The 26,354-nt window shown below is 37.8% G+C and overlaps 1 protein-coding gene across 8 annotated transcripts in view; it reads right to left on the bottom strand.

The window, feature by feature from the left end:
* The window catches only part of LOC127979265 (receptor-type tyrosine-protein phosphatase U), a 208,393-nt gene that overhangs the window by 140,110 nt on the left and 41,929 nt on the right, over window positions 1-26,354 (bottom strand). For all 8 annotated transcript variants that reach the window (XM_052584594.1, XM_052584596.1, XM_052584598.1 and 5 more), the window contains exon 2: window positions 18,980-19,108. In XM_052584594.1, the coding sequence (XP_052440554.1) occupies window positions 18,980-19,108 (129 nt within the window). The remainder of the gene's footprint in view (window positions 1-18,979; window positions 19,109-26,354) is intronic.

Here is a 26,354-nt window from a genome sequence, read left to right as displayed (position 1 = left end):
CACATCCGACCAGGTTGCTTGGCTGTTGCTTAATGATCAAAGTCAAAAGAGTCCAGAGATATTGTTTCCCAGAGCCTCAGGCTACAGGGAAATTGGATTCTTTTCTGCAGCTCAGGTATATTTGTAGCAATAGCCAACAATACACAGTGTGGGTCAAAATGATCTATTTTGATTTTATGTCAAAAATAATTAGGATATTAAGTGAAGATCATGTTCCATGATGATACTTTGTACATTTCCTACCATAAATATATCAGAATGTCATTTTTGATTAGTAATACGCATTGCAAATGCACCCTCAGATTCCAGATTTTCAAATAATTGTATCTCAGCCAAATATTGTCCTATTTTCTTAACAAACCATACATCAGTGGAAAGCTTATTTATTCAGCTGTCAGATGTGTAAGTTAACTTTGTGACCCTTATGACTGGGTTTGTGGTCCAGACTCACAAATGACAAATGCTTGAAAAAAAAAAAAAAATCACATAATATGTTTTGGTGCAATTCTGGTCGATTCAGAATTATAGGTAATGTAGATTTACACCATTTTTTTTAAATATGGCTGTTCTATATGTGTGTGTGTGTGTGTGTAATAATGTTGCTGATGTCTATAACAGAAGCCTACAGCACTGATTACCAGCCTTGTAGCTCACGATCGATCTGTCTTTAAACGTTCTGAGTTATCGTTTGGAATCGATTCCCCTGTGGAAAAAAATCAACACTTTTTACTTCTGTAACCCAACTGTTGTACTCCACGGTGCGGAATAATAGCAATGCTACATCAAAACACAACACTAAACTCTGAAACGAACAAAGAACAACCTGGCTTTCATAGAAACCAGTGCCATTTTTCAGGAAACAGCCGACTGTGAAGGAAAAAAATGTCACAAAAATCAAACCGTGAAAAGTAATTTGGCAAACGGTGCGAAAACGTATCGGAGCACTATAGAGGAGTTTGTGCAGCTGAAGCCATCTGTAACCTCTGGCCGATGTCAGCGCGTGATTGACAGTGATACACTACTCCTACTGTTCTTTGCACACTTAAAGGGCTCGTGTCACCAGAAATTGATTTTTTCTTTGATCTTTTGAAAGAAAGGGTTCATGTGCTGTGAAAACATACTGTAACTTCCACACTCAAACTCAAACTCAAAAACAGCACTTACTGAAACTTCATGCCAAAAATGTCTCAAAAACGACCGGCACAGCAGTAACGGTCTGAAGCCAAAATACCGAAAGGAAGACAAAGAAAGAAAAGGAGTGCAAACATTGCTCGGCATACACAGGGTGGAAAGATCAGATGAGGTTTGAAAGGTCTGAAAGATTGAAAATCTTACATAGTGATGCTTCTTTTCTTTTGTTGTTGGACAGGTTAGGGAATTAATTATTGTGCTCTCTAAAAGTGCTAACGCTAGCTAGAACTGCTAAACGCCCCTTTAAAGAAGAGATTTATCTCTAGTGAAAGAAGGACCTCTCTCAGACAGTGTTAGCAGAGATTGGAGGTTCGCCGGGGCATTTAATCGCCGCTTCCTACAGAGAGACCGGCCTGATAATTAGCGAAAACGACTTCAGATAAAGAATTTCTGCTTAATGACACTTACACAAATATCTAAAGCAAGACGGATGACGGCAACGAAGAGGGGAAAAAAAAACAAAGCAACAGTCTGCCAACCAGGAGACAAAGCTCGTGGAAGACTAAAGAAAGAAGCCATAAATTACGATTAGAAAAGAAGAATCGTCAATGTCAGGCGGTCGACAGAGCTTTTAAGGTACAGATGGCGGGAACTCGGAGAGAAAGCACCGAATGTACAAGTATGAGGTGAGGTCTTTGCTCCTACGAACACCTCGGCAGCAGTTTGTCAGCGGAGAGAAACAGAGTTTTACCATTGGCTGAGAAAAGACACTCGATCAACAGCCTCTGTGCAACTCTCTTTCCTCCGCTGAGCTCAAGCTCTTTCACGGCCCTCGAGACACTGATGAATTACAGCTCCACACCGGCGTACGCGCCTGAGCAAACGGCCTCTGATACAGGCCCGGTACCTGGCTGCAACATTAACACTCGCCGGGGGCCAAACACAGCTAATAATAGGCTTTGACAAAGAAATAAATAAAGAATAATGTAAGCAGGTAATTAACACAAAATAGATCCCAATAAGGTGATGCAAGGCTCCTCCTGACAGCCCTGTAGGGGTCTATTTTGTGATAATGACCAGTTGGCTAAACATTTTCCCACTATTACTATTACACAGCCACTTAACAATTAAATAAACACTTGAAGATAAACTCAGAAAAGAGCCTAGAAGCTGGAGAAATGGATACAAATTGAGTAACTTCTAGAGGCTAATTATTTTTTCCTTTAATTTCACAGCTGCACAATTTCATGTGGAGACATTACTCTACTAATCATGAAATAACTCGAATTAAAGTGATTCACTTGTTGACTGAGTGTTTTTAACTTTTGCCATAGTATAGAATTTGTCATAAGAAATGTATTAAAGAGGCAAAACCTTATTATTAACCTTATTGAAACCATTATTATTATTATATATTCATATTCGTTTTCAAGTAGTGTCATTTTTTCATCATGTCTTACATTATAAAGACATAATGATCTGCAATGTATGTCAAAACAACTAAATAATTAGTTGTTGCTGGGTGAATACTACGTATTTTTACAGAAAATAATCAAAAATACAGTTTCATGGTGACAAAAATTTGACACCGCTGGCTGTCATGTTTTATTACCTCTCCTATTAGCATGTGTGGCAAAGAATAAATAAAAAGAATGGAATAATTCACCCAAAAATGAAAATGTACTCATTGGAAGAAGCAATATGATTTGATTATGGGCTCATTTTGGTGAGAAGCAATGGTTTGAAGTTGAGAAGATATGTTAATTGATGGACTGGAAAGCTGTGGATCACTTGTGGATTATTGTGATGTTTTTATCAGCTGTTTGGACCCTCATTCTGACGGCACCCATTCACTGCAAAGCATCCATTGCTGAGAATGTGATGTAATGCTACATTTCTCCAAATCTGATGAAGAAACAAACTCATCTACATCTATTGCCGGAGGATGACAATATTTTCACCGTTCCTTTCATATTGCTCCACATCTAGTACTTCTTTATCCATAACATTTAGTCACCGTCACGTTCTCATTCTGGTTCTTTGTTCGGTGTCATTCATCTTCTCTTCCTCAGTGTTGAGACTACAGCTGTGCATGAAGATGTCTGATTAACACCAGCTTCATTTGAATGCAAACAAAAAATATGCTGCAAATGACGTCGTTCATATCTGTCCTTCTTGTACTGCATCCCATAACCATCATTCGAACAAAACGTAGGCGTCACTGATAAAGCCTTCTGCTCTTCTGGTGATATTCTATGAGTTATCATAATATGGCTGTGTTTTGTGCTGCTGAAGGCGGTTATCTCAACAGCTCTTACACTAGAGATCATTTCAAGGTCCATGTCTGACACTATTAGAGCCTTTCAGTCATCTTTATCAGAACTTAAATGTTCTTATCGGTTTAAAACACACTATGCAACTACATATAATAAAATACATCATACATCCATTAACAAAGTTCATGCTAAAAGTGAGAAAAAAACGGATATATCATTTCTCTCAGTATGAGTTCATGCACTCACTGTCTTTGTTTCATAAAGGAAAGTAAACACACGGTCACACACAGATAGCCTGTGGGCTGTAGCATAAGCATCAGTGTCACAGGTCTACACGGAGTCACGGAGCGATCCACAGGAATAACTTAAACCGGCAGAGAATGTGCTTGGCTCTTCACTCTGTATTACTGTCAATAGCTCTTCATGCATGAGGAGAATCCGGCTCAGAGATCAGAGCGCCGCTCTAAAACATGCTGGGCTGCCTCAAACCACTCTCCACTGTCCACAGAGACATCCCAACACAAATCAAAGCTTGTAAGTGACTGATTTGGAGCACTCTCAAGGGTCAGCAAACCCTCGAGCCGCACCAAAACGGTCCTCGTGTGACATCTGACTCACCATGGATTCCAACAGAGTCTGGGGTTAGCATGTTGCTAAGCTAACAATGTGATGAGTTTATATTTGCCTTGTCCAAATACGCGGTCTTGGCCACTTAAGAGCGCGAGCGTGTGTGCGCGACAGGGAGTAAGTGCGCAAGACTGTCCAGATCTTAAAAAACGCCAAAGCACAAGTGCCCTTAACGCACACTAAATCCAGGAGCGTCATGTTTTGCAAATAAATCTCGAGATTTTTGCCAAGATCATGAGACGGCACAGAAACCTTTCCAATGTAAGTTTTAGATATTAGATATTAGATATAATTTGGTAGGAAAACAAAGTGCTACACGTTTTATTGGTGCAATGGTGAGCATCCTATATTTATTTTGTACATCATTTGCAACTGCTTTTATCACCTAATTAGAAGCAACAGAAATTAAAGTGTGGCTGTGTAAAAAGTGAGTAAAAAAACAAAACAAATCAAATACTGTACTCACAGCTAATATTAATGAAGTAAAAGGCAAATTAAAGTACACTTTCATGACTATGTTTCTTAACACACTTAAGTGCACTTTTAAGTTGTCAGTATTCTCAGGATCAAGTTTTAACCGTATCTCAAAGACAATAGAAGTAATTATACGAAATCCGACTTAAGTGTGTCTAAAGTTCAGCTAAATGCATTTAAAATGTTTGAAATACTAAAGTTTAAACCGCAATGCTGCTTTTTTTAATCTGCAATTAACATTTCACAATTAGCAATGGAGTGTCCGGAAACATTAATATTTCCATAATAAGCGCTCTTCTCAAAGCGTACTTCAGTAATGCATGTGATTTAAACATTAAAGGGGTCATATGACGTTGCTAAAAATTACATTATTTGGTGCAATTCAATGTGTTTATGCTGTTTAAGGTTTGAAAAACATTATTTTCTCCTCTATGCCCTGCTGAAATATTATGATTTGTACAAAGCTCATTGTTCTGAAAAGCGAGATGCGCTCTGATTGGCCAGCTATCCAGTGCGTTGTGATTGGCTGAATACCTCAAGTGTGTGACGGAAATATTACACCCCTTAACACTACGTGTCCCAGCGCGATGAGACAAAAACCAATAAAACCCATTACAAAAGATGCATTTGTTACATCCAGTTGGGACATAATTACTGATTATAATGACTTATTATGCCTTTTTACGTGTTGCATTGCATATTGTCCTGGGTATTGCACTGCGTAAATATAAAACCATTTCTGCATTTGTGATCGGAGAAATGAAAAACAACAAGCACTACTTTACCCTGCTCAAAACACTGAACATTTGGGCGGAGTTATGCAAATCTACCCTCATAGTGACGTAGACATGTGGGGGCTTGTTAGAACGAGGCGTTTTAGGAGGGCGTGGTTGACTCTTAACTTTTATAAAAAATATCTCTTTGGATTTGAGACCTTAGTCTTTGCAACTTTACACATCTTTATGTACCAAGAGCTTGGAACACTCCAAAGAGAAAAGCAATCGCATCATTTAATGTGTGAAATATGTGTTTATGTGAGTTTGTTCACAGCATACCAAATTCTATCAAATAACATCACATAAAACACTTCCTGTGGGGAACGCTGAGAGCTTTCCAGCTTGCGCTAGTGCCTCCGTTTCTCGAAGAGCACTATAAGCGACAGCTTCTGAGGGAGTCCTGAGCAACACATGAGACACATCTCAAAAGTTAGCACCGTTTAAAGGCCAACCAAGTCTGAGAGAGAAGCGTTTAATCCACACCACGCCACCTCAGTGCTTTTAATTAATCTATTTCATGCCCTAACGATACACACACCGCCGTTTCCCGCGAAAGTAAAGGAGATTCGCCGTCTCGCCAATTGTCTGACAAGTGCGCATGGTTGTGCTTTGAAGTGTCCAAGCCTTTGAGCCTCTTGTGAGGAAGATATGTGCAAGCGGTTTAGGCTGCTGAAGAACTGGATTACATTGCCTCTACTTTTCCAATTAATTATCCGGCTGTTTGGGAGACGAGCACGAGGGCTCTGCAGGGTTTCTGACTGAGAGCCCACGCGCCCCAAAATAGAGTAATGAAGCCCAACGAGTGCAGCGATAGAACTTTGTCCAAGTGAACAGCGGAAATAGCTTTATTCAAAGACGTCTGTGGGTGTAGTATTGGTTCACCATCTTAGGAGAATTACATAAACGTGATCAAATTTAATTAAGTGGCTTTTCCTCGCTCACACTTTTGATGAAGCGTTTGCTGTTCAGTTGAAGTGAGACTCCAAGATACAGACATTATCGCAGGGAAAGAAAGCAATAGCTTGGGGTCAGGAGCAGTTCCCAGCACAGTCCCTGGAGACCGAGAGCGATGTTTAAAAGGGAAGGAAACCATTAACCTGAGGGAGGATATTTTCCAGAGGTCAACCCATTACAGGGCTGTTGTGTATTCTGGCAGTTTGCTGGGGAAACCATTCAGGTGATGATATTAGTGCTGTTTGCCTACTTATACTGAGAGTTAGTGATTTGAAAAAACTCAAACCCGTCCATCATCATTTATGCTGTAGACATGAAGGATACTTTAAATCATGTGGCTCATTGAGGAAAGGGGTGCTCATTTTTTTCTGTTTGGTTTCGGTGAATGAAAAGACCCATTCATGAAGAATTCAGTAAACTCCATGGCTGTATCTGGTATCTGGGAACTAGAATATCAGAGATGTAACAAACTGTAGAAAATCTGCCAGATACTCAAATTATTCCAAGTGAAATGGCTGTTCTTCCAAAGGCATGCACCAGTCAAATTCACTTCAGAAAATCGAGCTTTGTAGGTATATCATTTAGCATAAATTATAAGTGACTAACAACAAATAAAATATTCGAAAAGGGTATATTAAGCTATAAAAATATTATACAAAATATAAATTTGACCTATATAGCAGCTGAGAAGTCTGACTCTTTTTAACATAGATTTGCACATATTATGCAGAGGAAATTTTTTTAAGAATTATTCCCATGTGTGTGGGGCTCTGCAGCTATATGATGTGAAACTGTATGTTTCAGTAAAAAAAAAAAGGTATTTAAATTCCAATCTGTGATATAAATGTGTGAAATAGTAAATATTACATAGCATACAGTCTGTTGCACTGCATGTTTCAGAGTAGATCAGTTCATCATGTGACTCTTCAGTTATGCTTTATTTTCACATTCACATAATTTCCAACATTTCTGTGCACAGATGATTACAGCATTTCATTGGACTGAGACATGTTTCTAAACCTGTTTTCACAGAGGCTGCCATTTTCTGCCAAAATAAATGTTTGAGGGTTTAATTACGTGGAACTGCGAAGAAAAAAAGAAAAAAAAAAAGATTTAAGTATTGTGATTTTACTATATTTCTTTCTTTCTCTTTCTTTCCTTTTATTTTACAGTGCAGTTATTTTACAATAGCAATATATTAGTCTTGGTGCAATAATAATATCTTTTCACAAGAGTGTATGAGTAATTTGCTCCATGTTTGCTTCCAAGTTTCAAGTTTTTAAGGTGAGACACTGCAGGCAAAAACACTGTTTTTTCAAGCACCTGTCAATTTTGAGATTTTGGGCTTTTTGGTTTTTCATAAAGTGCTTTTTCAAATTAGTGGAAGGAAAACATCTAAAAGACACTGTTAAGTGTTTCTTTTATAGCACTTTATCTGTTTGTGTCAATAGATTTCAATTACAAAACATATTTTTAAAGGCCGTTTTCTCAAAATGAGTTTTTTCTTCAACACTGAGCCATAAATCTCCACTTCTGTAGCACTCACACACACCAAACTTGACATTTTTATTCCTGTCTATATTCTGAAGGTTTTTACAGAGGGATTTGTTCATATATATTTTCCTGGATTATATACAACATTTTATTCCCACCAAAATTGTGAAAATATATTGTTTTCTGGCTGTTCAAAGTATTTTCTGAATTATGGAGTGACAAAAAAAGATAACCAGAATTCCCTCTGTAAAATCATTTGACTCTAATATGTGAAAAAAATTAAACAAAAAATTTGAAACTGACTTCATCTAGTGTTCAGATTTTTGCACTACAAATGTATGCAAATTAGCACATATTTCATAAAATAATGCCTCATTTGCATATTTAAACATAACATTTTTGAAAACTTATAATACAAAAAATCTTTGCAATAATCAAGGTAATCAATCAACTGGGTAAGTAAGGTGATAACTATTAGTTATTTTTTTTTCCCTATTCACCTGCAGTGTCTCGCCTTAAGTCTATAAATAATATGGCCAACAAAATAAATGGTTGTAGTAGCATCTCAAAGGCCACACATCTGGTGGTCTCCAAACTATAAATATTCCTGAAACTCATTCCTTCAGTGGAAAATGTCCTTTCTGTGTTCGATGTATTTGACGTTATAGGTCTATATTCAGGTTAAAACACCACATCCTATTATATGTGATGCCCATGATCACCATCTGTCTCTGTGACTATATAGAAATGTCTCTGAAAGTTTTCTGTAATGCATTTTGAAATGGTTTTAGGGAATCGTCTGAACTCCGAAGCTTTCGGGAGTCACAGGCCGTGCACATGTGAGCTAAGCCAGCTAATAAGCACGAGAGCTGGAAAAATAAAGCAGCAAAAAAACAAAGCAATGCCCTCCAGTGAGAGACTGCTGGACTCAAAGAGATGTGTTTTTATTCTTTCAGGCTCGGTAAAGGACTGAAATTTGTCTGTTCCCCTGTTATTTTGTCCGAGGGGCTTTCATTAAAATAACAAACATTGACTTTAGAAAAGCCATGAAAAGAGTAATGACTTTGAGACGCGTGTGCGTGCTCGGGCCGGGGGTGACGATCAGTCAACACGCGCTGAGATAGGAGATTTTAATTATCTCACCCTCCCTGCAAAGTTTACTATTTGTAGAGCAAACTACATCCTGCTGCTTGAGCTGTACACACAGAAAAATAACAGCTCATGTTTACTTTCAGGAAAAGACCAGTCTGACATTTCCCCTTCTCACACGCCTCGCTGGAAGTGTCTCTTTCAACCTCCTGATATTTATATACCTGCACTGATGCCCGTTACCCAGCATCCTCATCTCCTGGTCCTGTCAGGGCTTCGGCTGGCCCGGGGTTCACAGCTGTCTCCTTACAGCCAACTTCATTTTGGGAAAGAGAGACATGCGGCTACTGAGGAGAGAAACCTCCCTAAACTAGCTCCCTTGTTAGACCTTGCACATTTGGACCTCGTCTCAATGAAAATAGATGCTGGAAGGGTCACACGTCACACTCTGATTGGTTAGACGAAGGCCAGACTCACATTAAAGGTATATTCCACTCCAAAATGACAATTTTGTCATTAATCAGTTACCCCCATGTCGTTCCAAACCCGTTAAAGCTTCGTTCGTCTTCGGAACACAATTATGATATTGTGACTGTCCCATTCACTGCCAATTACAGTGTCAAGCTCCAGAAAAGTATGAAAAGCATCGTCAGAATTATTCATCTGCCATCAGTAGTTCAACCTTAACATTATGAAGCAATGAGAATCATTTTTGTATTATTTTTATAATCTATTCTGTCTCTCTCCATATCCCTCAAACTGCCTACGCTCTTCTGTGTCATCCGCACCACAAGGATGCGCTGTTCTCTTTCAAAATCAAAGCATAAATACATGTAGAAACAGCGCATCCTTGTGACGCGGCTGACACAGAAGAGCGTAGCCAGTTTGAGTGATATGGAGAGACACAGAGGACAAAGGAATTATTGAATAAAGTAATTATTTGTGTTTTATTCGCGTACAAACAGCATTCGCATCACTTCATAACGTTACGGTTGAAACACTAATGACAGATGGTCTATCCTGAGGATGCCTTTCATACTTTTCTGGACCTTGACCGTGTAACTTACCCAGTTTCCATCCAAAATATATTAAATGATGTTCCAAAGCTTTTACGGATTTGGAATGACATGGGGGTAAGTGATTAATGACAACATTTTAATTTTGGGGTGGAGTATCCCTTAAGTAACACTTAACACCTTGTTAATAGCGAAATTAAGGCGCTGTCACATTTTTGGTAGCATTCATGAAGTGTGCTGGTAAGAAACGAGGAGACTGATTTTCTCCCAGCGTACGGTCTCTCTGCCTCTCCTCACATCTGTTTTATCGATCGGTGTATCGAGCTCTGAGCGTCTTCACACAGACGCTCACCTAATATCATCCCATTGATCGGCAGCCATCGGCAGCGTGTTCCACGTCAAACAGGTTCATGTATGCCATGATGTTCCAATACTGCAAAAAGTGTATTATTATTATTTTTTTGTGCTTGTTTACTTGCATCAAGGACATACAAATTTCCACCTACACACAAATCCGAACAAATCACGTTGAAGTTGTTAGCAGATAAACAGCAATCACGGCCGGACAAAAGAGGTGATAATTGCAGCAGAGTCCATCGAAACACATATCAATGGCATCTGAATGAGTCTTATCTGCAGAAAGATTTCAGTGGATCTGATAATTGCAGAAACAAAGTGTCTTTTGTCCTTTAATTGGGCTCCCGTGTGGGACTCAATCAGTAGGCCATCGAGGGACTCAATCCTACGTGCTGTCAGTCAAACACTCCTCTACATCATAAAACGGCCTTCTCTGCTGCTCAGAATTAGGGTGGGCTGAAATTGTGTCTTTTTTTTCTCATATGAAAGGCTCCAAAGAGAGAATTGATCTTCAGTGAAATAACTTAGGCTGCGAGAGAAACAGGATTTTTATGAAAAATGCCTCTCGCCGTCACGGGTGTCAACAGACATTAGTTATAACGCTGGGGAATATGATGCTGTTCTGCTGTACTGACGCAGAGGAACGTGGACAGCAGGTAGACATGAACAAACATTTTGTTTTTATGATATGCGTTTGAAGTGCACTTAAATATATTTAAATGAGGACTAGAGATATTTTCATTTATTATAGCTGCTGGGCTAAAATGTTCCATGTAATTTGTCTTATCTTTTAAAGATAAACTGTGCCTCAAAACTGTGCCTATGATGCATCCCCACTCTGGAAATTCAATATTTATGTGGTTTAGGAAGAAATATGGTCTTACCGTATTTTAAAAATTGATGCGTTAAGTATGGATTTCCACCATTTAATTGGAATGATTTTTACTAATAAAAAAAATAAAATAAAAAATAAAATAAAATAAAATAAAATGCTCGGTGGCAATGAGAGTGCATGAATTTTCCACCAATTTGCCAAAATTAAAGTGTGTTGATTCTGACTAAATGCAATGTTTTGAAAGCGGCATATTTCAAAAATGCTAAATTTTGGGGAGAAAGACAATAATTTTTCTTTCTTTATTTTTTATTTTTTGGTGCATCCCTGTATATAATATATATTTAATTCAAAATGTTAGTAGATATCTTTCTCCATTTAGGCCATTTTCACATAAACAACATTGTAGCATGGAAAAGCCCATCAGTCAATGGAATTGCTTTGGAAAGCAAGATATAATTTGATAAGGGCATCAGATTCGGCACGACACCGGTTGATTTATTTGTTACTGCATATGAAACTCTAAAACAACATCTAGCCTTCCACCAATTACTAACAGAACACTCTCCTCTGAGCCGTTTCATTTGTAATTTAGAGGAAACCGCTTTCTTTTGAATTTGGAGAACTATACTTCATTGAGCATTATCAGGCTTTTAAAAGACAAACGCAGCTTGCACACGCACCCAGACACACATGCGGTTGCTTGTGAAAACGTCAATGCATGCTGAAGCTTTAATTACCGCCTGTGACATTGCACAAAAAGACTAAATAAGACATGTCAGTTGGACTCACAGCTGAGCTACATAGCCTTTATGGTCTTGACACTTCACTGAGGAAATGACATTATTCACTGTAATTTCAGAAACTGCACAGCGATAAAAATATGTTTAAGGTCGCTCGAGCTGTCACAATTTTAAGACGTTCACAAATCATTGATTATGCATTACTGTTATTTGTACCCTGTGTGTCTCTTTCTGTGATGACAAACCATTTAATGACACACTCCTTCCTGTCAACACACTCCTTCCTGTCAAAATTCAAATGTCATTTTTTTGGTCAGGAAACACAAAACAAAACAGATATTTGCAGCACAATAAGTCTGTTTCATCAGCTTGCATTGTTATGTTGACTGGTCTTGCATTACCATAACTATGAAGCTAACAGCATAAAGTCTGATGGACATCATATAACTCCTGGAAAATGTGTTCAATGTGAACAATTCGTATGAATTTGTACGAATGACCTACACATAACCCCGCCCCTAAACCTAACCGTCACTGGGGTTTAGACAAATCGTATAAAATCGTACGAGCGAGGTCATACAAATTCGTACTAATAATCCACCTCGTAAAATACGTACAAATTGGCCGTGAGATAGCGTTGGCCAATCAGATTAAAGCTTGCCATACTAAGAAAGTTCTATTTGTGTACAATATGCATTAGATGGACAAAAAATTTACAAATAATTTGCATTTTAGTATTTTCTATTCCATCCCACTGATGTCAGCTGGGTTTTTTTTATGTTTTTTTTTTTTTTTTGTGAAATAGTTACCAAAAGCTCAAGATCTCTCCACATTTTATTCTAAGACATAAAATACACCCCAATAACAACCCTTTGTGATTTTTTAAAGCTTTACTCATTTTAAAAACTCAAGTGACTTTACTCACTAGTCACTTCGACGGGTTTATTGTGTTATTAATTGAGCTTTTTTTATTAAATATGTCTTTAGGAACACTGTGTGTAAGAATGATAAATGTTCATCTCTCACAGAACTTATTTTCTGCAGCAATCCAAAAGACAATGAATAAATCCTATCGAGTTATTTTTATTATTATATTTTTTTTGGTCCTGTTCCCCATGTACATACTATGTACTTTTTATAGTAATTACAATAACTATGTAATAACTAGGTACTAATCCTGAACCTACCTCTAAACCTAACCCTACCCCATGAAGTTACCTTGTATTACCAGAACTTTCTTAGATAAATACACTGTAAGTTCACTATAAGTACATGTTAGTACACGTCCTAAAAAATAAAGTGCAACCATTTTTTGAGTCGAGTGAAACTGGGTGATGTGAACTTCTGGATCTGCCTGTAAACCCCTGATCCCTGCAGCACTCAGTGCTCCATGGGTGGTCTGACCTGAGGATACCGCCTCAAACTCTTGAAACACCCACTCATATGTTCTGGGAAGCTGTCTGGTGTCAGTGTGACTGACTCACGGTAACTTAAAAGATGGCTTTTGGTTCATTATTCAAATGACCGTCCATTTCAGCAGGACTCACACTTATGGCAGTGAACAGCTCTTCATTATCACTTCACTTATCACCCACAGATAGCCCCACGCCCCACATACACCTGCCCACCTGGATATCAATTATCCTGACAAGACCAGTCATCTCTGCTCTGATGTCAGTCCAGCCCTCGCTGTCTGAATCAAGGCTCCCCGAGCCCCTCATTCTAGCTTCCATGTCTCCTTCATGCTTTGGCAGACAGACAGAGTTGGGATTGTTTGCCTGCGGAGGGTAAACTATGCATCGGCGCACTGAGCTTTATAAACAACCACATAACTTTTCAGCACCTCAGGACTAGATGGTAACGACTTCAGAGGCTTTTCAATAGGTGTGTGAGTATTTCTCATAGACTTCCAAATGAACTGAATCCACACGAAGCCCGCAATTCCATCATTATCTGCTCATTATTGTACTGCTTTTGCCCAGGGCCGTGAGGGAGAGCTAATAGAGGAACTTGCTGCTTCAAATTGGAGTCAAAGAGAAGTTTTGTGCTACCTTTAAAGGAACCGTTTTCTCATAAAATGTGTCTACAAAATGAAGCCTGTGCAGAAGCTCTCAATGCTGTTGCATTTTTAAACATGTCGATCCAGGATCTGTCACAGAACGAGAACCAGTGGTGTTTCGGTGTCAGTGATGTCAAATCTGGTGCAATGTGTCCAAAAGCAGCATTTTTGAACTGAACAATGTCATTTGGCAATGTAATGTCTTTAATAAGGGATTACGTACATCTAGCTGGTTGTTTTTGCAGAATAATCATCACCCTAAAGGGGTTTATTCTGATACAACACCTGGCTGGATGAACATTATCCCACTTATTACACACTGAGAAATGTGCCTTGTCGTTACTCCAAAGAACATTTCAGACTTGATCCACCTGAAGAAACTGATTTTCTGTCATGACCTTTGAGCTGAAATAAAATATTCAGTTAACTTAATTATTTAATAATAATTTAAACTATTTGCTTCAAATCAAATGACAATTTCGCATTCTGTGAAAACCACGTGACCACTGACGTCACTGAAGTTCGGTTTGAGAATTGTCCCAGCATGGTTTGCATAGAACTTAATGAGGAGATAAAAAAATAAAAATAAAAAAATAATGAAGTGTTATGTGTGCATTTGTGTGCATTTCATCTTCTTATTATTATATATTTTTTTTATTCAACCAAAAATTGAGCTCGTACACGTGTAAAGAGTTTGGAATGTTGCAACTGACCAATCAGAATCTAGTATTTCAGGGAGCCTTGTAATAACTAATGCTATCTAATGGGGTCTTACTGTAAAGTGCTACTAAACAATCTTTCAATTCTGTAGTTGAGTGCTACAGTAACTTCATCCACCCTAAACTCTGAAACTTCCAAAGACATCTTCAAACTCTCACAATGCCCCAGGCCTTCAGTTTAATTAGGATTTATTTAAGCCTGTCTGACACCATGTCGTCTTAGAGAAGTTAGTACCACACTTTTTTTTTCTTCGACGTCTGACAAGCGAATGGCATGTCTCCCCTCTCCTCCGCCTTCAAGCTCATTCTGGGATGTCAGAAACATCCTCTTGAAAGCACTACCTTCTTCTTGATTGGGAGTATAAGAGAATGAATGGGGAGTTCGGGAGTTGGGAGGTGAATAGGATTAACACAACTTTGGATTTCTGAAATACATCTACAATTCTCACTGGTACTAAAAGTCTCAAGATACTAAAAATAATAAATACATAAAATGATGACAGTGTTAATGTCTGTCTATTTTTGTTCTAAGTATTTAAATAGTATTTAATGATTGTGAACAGAAATCCACAGATCTGGAAGGTCCTTAGAAATGAAAGTTCTTCAACAAAAAGGTCTATAGTTCTACAGCTCAGTATTAAATTAAAGCATTACCTTTATACCTTCCACCATTTCATTCTACTTTCGTATTAAAGAAGATTTAGACATGGTTAATACCGTGGGCTTAGTTAATTTTGAAAAATGTTCCAAATCAAGCTCATTTCGCAACTTGTTGGACCAGAAAGCAGTTCTCCAAAGTTTGCCGAAGCAGTTAAACTGAAACTGCCAGAACAAATATTGTCAAAAGTTCATGAGATTTCACAGCAGGACTCCAAACAGCTGAAAGTTTTCTCATTCTGATGCAAGAACAGACTGCCATTAAAGCTTATTACCTCTGCCTCTTATTTCAATAACATATTCAATCCATTTCTCTAATCAACACACTACAAAGCAGCGTGAAGAGCCTCAAAAAAAAAAAAAAAGCTAAGCAGCAAGCCGATAGGCTGAAAGCTTGTCTTATTACACCTTGACATCAAAGACAGCAATGCTTCCCCGCATCAACACAAATGAGCATCTCAATCTCGTCAGGAAACAAGGGGAAAATTGGCCCGTGCTAATGTGCCATTTAAATGCAAGAGCAATTTCTGCAGTGCTAGCTGAGATTTTTTTCTTGCTTTTTCGCACCTGATCTTCAAAGACGCATGTCAAAGTTTTAGAGCGGGGTTGACATGTTCCTGCAGCAGGGGGCAGGGGGAAGACCATGGCACCGCCCGTCTGTTACAAGCTCACTAAACTCAAGACCAGACACACTTCTGTAACAGATCCGAAACAAGTCTGGCTTTAATAATCGAAGCACAAACAAAGAGGTGCTCTGCATACACAGGACTTATTACTTCAGCATCAATCAGGGTGTTAATATGCACAAGCTTAAGGGGCGTTGGATTTCTGGACATCACTTAGAAGTTAATGCCAACAGGTCTTCATCCTCGAATGCTGTCTCCAACTTCATGAATCATCAGAACGCTGCCCGTACTCCATTAGAATCCGTAGATGTTGACTTAAAGATCACCAATGTGCTGTCGTGCATGTCACTGGAAATCACGAGCGAACATCCATTTACACCAATTGAAGGCTTCAGTCAATAACCATAATGTTTTGAGACACTCAAATGCAACTTGTCAGTGGGCTATAAACGTAGACTTTAATTCTACTTTTTTATATTTACACGTAATGGAATTGATTTTAACACATAAGATAAACTGTATCTCGCAAATTATTTTTATAGAGTGCAAATTACAAATATTGGTTCTGTTTGTAATGTTCTGTGTTTAAATTGCGTGGCTAAGCCTCATGCTGCTCCAAATTTATAAAGCCATTAATCTTCACAACACTAATGAAGATATTTCAGTAACATTTTAGTTTAAGATTTCACATCTAATACGTGCAAGTATCTTAATACATTATGCGTTTCAATGCACATTATAATACATGTTATGATCTCATAAATAACATTAACCACAGTTATAATACATTATATTATTATTTTTATTGTATGTTTTAGTGAAAAATCCCATTCACATGCAAAAATCTCGGTTTGTCTTCTACTAAAGAAACAAGTCAACTACATCTTGGATGCCCTGGGTGTAAGCAGATAAATATCAAATTAGAATTTTTTTTTGTGTGAACTATCCCTTTAAGAGTCACCGATTATTTATATGATGAACCGATTTAATTTATGATTGTATTCACATACAGTATAAACCTTGATCAGTGCACATGTGTGTTGTACATCAAATATGGTACATTCAACTTAAATGTATTTGCTTAAGAACAAACCTTGTTGGTTCTTGCAGAATCTAGAAAATATTTACATGCCACACAACCACTTCCATTTATCATACTTGATGTGCTCTACGTGTCAGGGATGTTTAGAAGGTTAATAATGTTCATTTGTTAATACAATGTTAATAGTGTTAATTTGGGGTTGAACTATCCCTTTAAACGTGTTATTTTATCAGTTAAACGTCATAGTTTCAGCAAAACCGGATCAACCAGGAGATACTCAAGGTGCATTCACTACTCATTACTCCAACAAATCTACATCTCATACATTCATTTAAACAGAATTTTCGCAGAACTACAGAACAGAATTAATTAGTGCACCTTTCAAGCCAACATGTGAAACCTTGAATTGAATAAAAAAAAGGTAAAACTTGAAACACAAAAGATTACTAGAGTTTTGACAGAAGTATCGGTATGCTACAGAGCCTGTCTGTTGAGTTATAGCCATATTACACCCGTCTACCTTTCCTCTCTCTCTGTTTCTCAGTTCTTCTTCATTGACATGCTGAACATACCCCAGTATGGATCGATAATATTGACCAAATAGCACCCAATAAACTAAGCTGTTGTCTCAATTGGAGTGTCTTTAGCAGCTTTGATGGAATTGAACCCTCCAGATAAGTGCAGTATTGGACGGCTACTCAAAGAAATGTCAACTCAAAGTGCCACAGATTGTCTTCAAGCTTCTTATGTCCACTTAACAACATTATATGCCACTAGACTGGATCCAGGGTAGTAGACACTTTATACTGCACACTATAGATAGTATTAAATAAAAATTTTGCATCAATGCAAATTTTGTTGCTGAAATCATTAATTAGGTTTTAAGTAGCACATAATAATTTTTCATACTTTTTTAATCCATTAATCACAATTGTGACAGAAAAACCAAAATATTAATAATAACAATATTGTCGGATATATTGCTATCTTGGTTAAAAAAAGGTGCTGTGAGAGCACTTACATGTGTAAAAACCCATAATACAAATGACTATTTAGACTTGATTGCCATTATTAGAGCAGGAAAAGCCCTGTGTGTTTCTGTTGCTCCCCATGTACCTTGTGGAGATGTACAATTACGGCTGAAAACCATCTGAACTCTAAGTATGTAATCACACAACTCCTATCTGAACAGCAGTACACGGCCTGAAGTGATACTAAAGCAGATGTATAATTGGAAGGAAGCAGTGTACTTCTGACATTACCAAAGACACTTGACACTATGAGTTGCCATAACACTCTATGCTAGTGGTCAGGATGACAAGATGAGGCTTGTGTTTCCTCTTTGAAGTAGATAAGGTCTCCTACATTAAGCAGTTAGAAGAACAAAGATATTTAAAGTTGCACGTTTACTCAAGCTTCGATTCAAAAACTAGCAAGCTACTTGTGAACTACATAAGCTGCTACCATCTAAGGCAACATCTTAACCATCATGGGTGATGCGTTTTTAAAACACAAAAGGCAGTAAGCTACAAAGTAGGATGGGAATGTTGCTATTAGCATGTTGCTAATCTAAAAACGTGACACTCCAGCACAAAATGACCCAGCCACAGAAGTTCCTAAAGTGGATATGTTGATGGAAACAAATATGAAATGGAAGGAAAACTATATTTTAGTGATTTTGAGTGTGAACACAAAGTTTTTAAGTGGACTGGAATACTTTTGCAAATTAGCGCAAATGTTTTGTGAAAGACGTCAAGTTACTTGAGGGAACATAATACTTCTGCAAACCAACACTGATATTTTTTGATGGGATGCAAATTTCCATGTGCCTTTGATGGCTCCATACTTTTGAAACTCATTTTGAGAGATTTTTTTTTTTTTTTTTTCAACTATCCAACTATTTTTGTTGTTTCAGAATTAAACAAAATAATCTGTTTTGTTTTGTTTGGTTATCACTTAGGTATTTAATGCATTCTGGTATTGCTTAATACTTTAAGGATACATACAGTGCTTTCTTAGGTTTTACATATAAACCCAAATCACATATTGGAAACATTCATATTACAATCAGGGGTTTATGACAGCACAGCAGTAGAACAGAACTCACCTCGTGTAAGGTCAGAGGTCATGTGAGGCCAGCTGTAGGTCCGTACAAGCTGCCAATCAAAATCATCTTCTTGTGCCTGTCTGTATTCACATAGGCTGGGGTCGGAGTCTTCCTCGAACGTGCAGCCGGCTGGAGAGAGAGAACACACGGTTAGAACCAAACTGTATTTAGATGGTCACTTTACATTGCGTTTTGCTTTTGTGCGTCAGTAAACTGATCTTTTGCAATATATTGAAAAGTTATATATGTTATATATATATGTTTTTTGATGACCCCTTTAAACAGCAAACAGCTCCACATTTTTGATCACACTCATAACTTTTTATGAGAACAGTAGGATGATTGCTGCTTTAGGCAGATGATTTGTTTCTGTAAATAACTTTCTGTGAGTTTGCTAGCTTTGTAGTGGAGAAGGAACCTCAGGCCTGTTTCAAATGTAAATGTATGAATTTAGCAGATGCTTTTATCCAAAGAGACTTACAGTGGATTCAGGCTAACATTTTTACCTATCATGTGTTCCTGGGAATCGAACCCACAAGCTTTTGCGCTGCTAATGCAATGCTCTACCACTGAACAACAGGAATTTTTGTCTGAATAATTAAATATTCCACACAAAACTACGACTGTGTAGCAGTAACCTTTCAGGCGTGATACAGGACTTTGCATCTTTCACTGAGAAGAAAAACTTTGCTCAGGCAAGCATCTAAAATACCTACAGTATACTTACAATCAATTGCTGTTTGGCTGAAAAGAACAGCAGCTGCAGTAAAACACTAATCATTTGTAAATCTTTACTACAATACTATGTTATGACTTACAAAAAAACAAATTTATAGCTTAAACTAATACACATTAAATTTCCATCAAATAATCAGCTCCATATATATGGCTTTTCTGACATAGTAAACTTGCTCGGTAGCACACCCAGTTATAGCACTGCACTCACAATGCAAGTCACGATAAAAGTGCTCAAGGACTTGCAAAAGCAAGCTTAATTGTCATGGCTGTTTCAGCTTTGGGTCTCACATCTCACATCTCACATTTGCTTAGGTTTAGTGTAGGTGGTACGTTATTTTCAAAGGCTACAGAGCATTAAGCTAATTTACCACCATTCACCAGGCATTTCATATTTACAACAACCAGTGTCATATTTCTGATAAAACTGAACAAGCTTGTAGCACCAACACTCACACTGGATTTCAAAGGAACACTCCACTTTTTAGAAAACAGGCTCCTCTTAAACCTTAAAGTTAACCAGTTGAGTTTTACCGTGTTTGAATTCAGCTGATCTCCGGGTCTGGCGCTAGCACTGTAAGCTTCACTTAGCATAGATCATTGAATCTGATTAGACCGTTAGCATCACGCTCAAAAATTACCAAAGAGTTTATACCTTTCCTATTTAAAACTTCAATTTTTCAGGCTCTGTGTAATATCACTGCGCCTATTGCAATCTATTAAAAGTGAATTTGTTTGGAAGTCTGTGCACCATATATGCAATAAAGTCATTTTTGTATATTACTGGACAATGACAACACTGTGTGAACAAATGGATTTGTTTGGGGTTCATTACTTGTTAAATAACAGTGCGAACAGTCAGTTGGATTTGAAACATTGGATTTGGAAAACCAATTGGATTTGTGTGTAGTGTGAATAATGGCTATTCACCCACACCAAAACTAATGAAGCAAACAAAAAGACACTCTCGACGGCGCACGTACTGATGTGACATCATCTCAGGCAAAAATGACTGAGTGCCACATCTGAACTCAGACTCCAGCTAAAAGCTTTTCTGTGCCTTTTGTTTTCCTTAATTGCATCTAATAGCTCTGGTTTTCCTCAGCTCTGTGTGTAAGAGGAGGTGTGTGTTTCGGCTCAATTAGCTCCAGGCTTGGAGGACTGGGAGATAAAGATAGGTCAGGTAGATTGCTGTCAGCTGACAAACATCAGCATCACACCAGAGACACAGAGACAGAGCTTGACACACGTAATAGACTCATCGCCGGTGTGATGTGACCCACTCCTGTGTGTGTGTCTTTGAGAAGCATCCCAACCGAAGCTAATAATACTCCATCTAGACTAGCATCTAAAAACAGAAGCACTCTCACAACCACATTGTCTCGTGCTACATTACAGGTGGCAAAATGATAACCACCCAGACTCTGGAAACTGGACCAAACTCACACAAACACTAGAAGACTCTCAGCTCTCAGATTCTGACTGTGTCACAAAAAAAAAACAATATTGTTTAAGGTCCATTTATTTTGGCAAGTAAGCACTTATTTTGTGATAATGATTGGCTGACTGTACATTATCCAGCTAATTATTGGATAATGCACAGTCAGCCATTAATTATCACAAAATAAACCCTTCAGGATCATACAAGAGCTGTATGCATTATGCACTTTGTATAAGAGTTTCAGATGCAGTATGTAGCAAAGACATAAATGAGTGTGTTTCTATAATGGCTTGAGAACTTGTCTGCATCAGATGCGAGCGACATCATAACACGTCCAAACTTAATCACTCCCATTATAATCAACAAAGCTGTCTTCACAGCTGATGGGTGCTGCGCTTCTGTTTTTGAACTTACTTCAACCGCTTTATTTTTCCCATCTGTCTGAAATGAAATGGTCATTTAGAAATGCCTTTTTGTCTATGAACTTCTGAGCATCACATCAAAGCAAGCTCGTTATTTTCTGCCTTTTAAATCAATTCATCATTTGTTGGCTTGAAACTTTAAACTTAACCATATTTACACAAAGTTGCAGAAATGAAGTACAACATTTTGTACACTATACATATATAAACACATGCAAGAATAATTATGTATTATCATTACCATCTGAGGTCACACTTTATCTTAAGGTCCACTGTTAAGGTCACTGTTAACTAAAAACTAATAGTTTCCTTTCAATACAATCCTAGTGTTCTACATATTAGTTAGTAAGGTAGATGTAAAGTTTAGGTAGGGTTAGGGGATCTGAAATATGCTCATGCTGAATAAGGCATCAATATCTGCTTTATAAGTACTAATAAACAGTCGATATTATACATGCTAATAAACAGCTAGTTAATAGTGAGAATAAGTGTCTAAATTAAAGTGCTACCATGTCTGTAAATGCACAAATTGCTATTTAAGGCTGTTCAGTTGCTTTGACACAATCTGCATTTTTAAAAGCACTATTGACAAATGATGCATTTGCACTTAAAAGTGTCCTATATTTGATGGCACATGAAAATGATCAAGTTACTCACTGCATCTTTTGCATCCAGACCACACGACCGTTCACAGCGTGTTTTTTAGTCAAGGTTTAGCTCTCTGGCATCATGACCGAGTCTCTACCGGATTAAAACACTGTTTCTCTCAAAGCTACAAGAGCAGCTCTCAAAAGAAGTCTTTCAGTTGCTTTAGTTGTCAAAATTAAACGGCAAAGACAGGCTTATATTACAAGGGTTTATAATCCGCAGCTGCCATCTCCAGGCATTTAAGAGCAGGATTTTCAGATCAGCGCGCAGTTGTCTGTGAAGGAACTCTCTGTCATTGTAAACACAGCTTTACAGTCAGAGCTGCCATCATCAGAGGCAAGCAAAGATAATGATTATTACAGAAGAGCTGGAAAGCTTTTATCACCACTACCATGAAAATTACATTGTCAAAGATTATTATCTCTCGCTTCATCTCTGGTGTGAAAGTCTCACAGTTGTTCCATTTCAAATAAACACACACTTCTCTCCTCTCCTATACGCAGTATATATAATATACAGTATTAATATGTAATGCATTGATTAAAAGTGACTGTAAATACATGTTTAATGTTACAAAAAAACTGAGAACTGAAAAAAAAAAAAAAATATCATAATTTCCACAATAACTATTTAAGTAGAAAACGGTTTCAATAGACCACAAGTAATACATTACATTTTAACATACACTCAGCTAAAGGATTATTAGGAACATCATACTAATTGATTTAACAAGGTGCTGAAAGCATTCTTTAGAAATGTTGGCCCATATTGATATAGGGTAGCATCTTGCAGTTGATGGAGATTTGTGGTTAACAAGTGGTTATTTCTTAAATCACTTTTCTTTCCCATTCTGACGTTCAGTTTGGAGTTCAGGAGATTGTCTTGACCAGGACCACACACACCTAAATGCATTGAAGCAACTGCCTTGTGATTGGTTGATTAGATAATTGCATTAATGAGAAACTGAACAGGTGTTCCTAATAATCCTTTAGGCGAGTGTATATCCAATATGTTAAAATATTGCAATAATATTCAACACGTTTTACTGTGTTTTAAATAAAATAAATGTAGCCTTGGTGAGGAGAAGAGGCTTCTTTTATAAAAGATGTGTACATCCATAAAGTTTCATTTGGGCCCCAGAAAGCTCATAATCTCACAGCAGCATGATATTTTAAGGTGCTAAAGAGGCTGGCTGATTGGTGCCAGACCCACTCATGGACTATGGGGAGAGTGGCTCCCTTTCTTTGTTTACCTTTCCATCTGTTGCTTTAATAATGCAGAGGCATTACTGCAGTCTCAGGCATTATGAGCACACTGCTCATCTCAAACGGCCTGTGCTGTGTCTGCCTTCATTTTCAGTCCAGCTGTTGACTCAGTTTCAACTAGCCAATTACACTGCATTTCACTGCACTATTCTTTCTTTCTTTCTTTCTTTCTTTCTTTCTTTCTTTCTTTCTTTCTCTCTCCATATACATGCACTACATAAACATGAATGAACATCAGAACGTATCTTGTTTCAACCATGGGAAGTTGTCATGACTCAACATTTGTCATGTTCAAGTTTACTGACATTAATATACCCTCCCGTCTGGCTTGTGAATTCTGTGTTATGATTAGATCAAACAAACTAAAACAAAATCTTATTTTTTTATGGTTTGTAAACAAATACATTTTGACATTTGCATCATACAGCCCGGCTTTTTCTGATAAAGTAAACATGCTCGGTAGCGCACCTGGTTCAGCACTACACTAGCAAAGCGAGTCACGATGAAAGAGTTCAAAGACACCATGATTGTTTCAGCAAATATATTTGTATGTGGCATGTTACTTTTGACTGGTAGTGAACTTTAAAGTTCTTGTGAAACGTGAAAGAAGCCACATGGTATCCTTTTGCAGAAACATTGCAACAGGCTTGTTTTCTGTTGTCCATAACACAGCTGCAGTCTACAATGATATTATTCCAAAGCTCACTGCTCTCTCGAAGAGACGACTGAGATCTCGTTTGTGATTTTATTTCCCTGTGGGGTCAGTACTTACTCTACATGTTAAACACTTGTAGAAAGGTTTCATTTCCTGCCGTTTCATGTGTCTGTACGTGTTTGCTGTCAATGGCACAAGCGCTCCGCTTCCCTGAGAAAAAAAAAAACAACAACTCTTGAAGAAGAGTCTTTCCAGATCTGCTTACATGAAAACCTGAACTGTTTTCCCAGAGCAGTATTCTTGCCGAAATGTCAAACACGATAAATTAGGATAGAAAAATCGCTCTTTAGCATTTTGATCCTTGTGGTATGCTAATTAGAAACCGCACGAATGGAAACCCACTGACATCGTCTCTCATCAGCGCACTGAAGACGAGGCCTGAAGACGTCTTGTGTCTCCAGACAGCCCTCTGAGAGCTGTGGTGAGACAGAACAAAGCGCCGTAAATAAATAACGCAGTGTGAATGCTGTGGCCGTTACTTTGAAAGCAAGGAAAGTAATTTGCAGAACAGCGCATCCCGAGAGCTGGCGTGGAGATGCAGGTATATGTGTGTCGGCGCTGCCTTTGATGTCTGAGACTCACACTGAGTGCAGTCTGTTCCTTCACCACGCATCTCGATTTGGATTTTTTCACTTTATGGCTCTTCTTTGATGCCAATAGTTTGTTAGAAGGCTTAATGTCTGTCCCGCGGTTCCCATTTGTAGCGCTGTCATAAATCTGATCATCACCTGCAGCAAATGGAAGAAAGGAATAAAAACAAGTGCAAAAAAAAAAAAACATGACTAAATGAGAGACGGAGAGACATATGGGCTCTGTTCCAAAACCTAGTAAGCTTCCTACATGGACGGTATTTTAGTAGGCCGCATAATTGTGTTATTTTCAAAAATGCCTTTTACACAAATGCTTAGACAGAATTATCTACTGTATATCATTTGTGCAGAACACAATCCAATAAAGTATAACAAGGAAAAAATATGGATTATAAATATGCTGAAAAGTAATGCATATGCTATAGCTTCGCAACATGCCAACACCTACCTCTATTCAAAACTATTTATCTAACACACTCAACAGTGTTTTGCATTAGTCACTTATGAAGTCCTGTAATGAGAATGCTGCCTTAATAGACAGCAGGGCAGCTCACTATGGTTCGGACAGTCACACTTATTCTTCACTCGGAGTGACTTCACAGTGAGAAACATCGCTATGTTCTGTGAGCCATAAAGACAGTAAATATTTGTTGTTTGGTATTGTTTCTGTTAGAGAAATTATTCTCTGGAGGCGGAGAGTGTTATTGATGGTTAAGTATTGGATGCGGGCTATCAACTCATGACGATTACTTACAGTCAAACAGTTACAAATGTCTCCCCTTATCCCACTGAACAATTTATCTCAAGGCTGGATGGGAACTAATTTTCTTTATGGCTCCCACGCGTGACATGTCCATCAGCCAGTAATGTACGAGTAGCGCTGGCTGACTCAGACTCATACGCTTGCAACTATTTCAGCAAAGTCCTAGCAACACAAATGCTGATCGTAGCTTGTTGAGTCCATCTTCAACAGCAACTGACATTTCATCCCAACACATACTATTAAGCTATTAATCCTTATATACAATGTTATTTTACAATTATTGATATACTGTTATAGAATATATTCATATTTGCAATTAAACTGTTTTATATTCAAGTTTTCCTTTTAATTTCTGCCTAAAGGCCCGTTCACAAACTATCAATATTAAATTGCAGAGTTCACACCACAACTATAACGATAAAGGCACCGAGAAACAATATTGTTGGAATCACTTCCAGAACTTTTTTTTCCAGCTACTGAATGATAAATCATTGACACCCAATCAAAATCAATCCTGCTGTAACAATCTCGAGAATTAAACAGCAGACTCATGTCCGCTTAGAATAAACAGACGATATTAAGTTGTACTCACTTTTTTTAGATAAATATTCCTATTGAGTTTCAATTTATTTTTATTTTGGTAATAGTTTTAATTATTTTGTTGCTTCAACTTAAACGTATTTGTTTCAGTTAGACAGTTAGTTAGTTAATTGACTGAGAGGTGCTTTGGTCCAGAAATATTGAAGCATATGGGTCACAAATTAAATTACATGTCATTTTCATGGCAATTCTACAA

Source organism: Carassius gibelio, chromosome B19, assembly GCF_023724105.1.
Source record: "Carassius gibelio isolate Cgi1373 ecotype wild population from Czech Republic chromosome B19, carGib1.2-hapl.c, whole genome shotgun sequence".
NCBI classification, from domain to species: Eukaryota; Metazoa; Chordata; class Actinopteri; order Cypriniformes; family Cyprinidae; genus Carassius; species Carassius gibelio.
The sequence above is the reverse complement of the archived record's forward strand: the minus strand, read 5'-3'. Positions and strand labels throughout refer to the sequence as shown.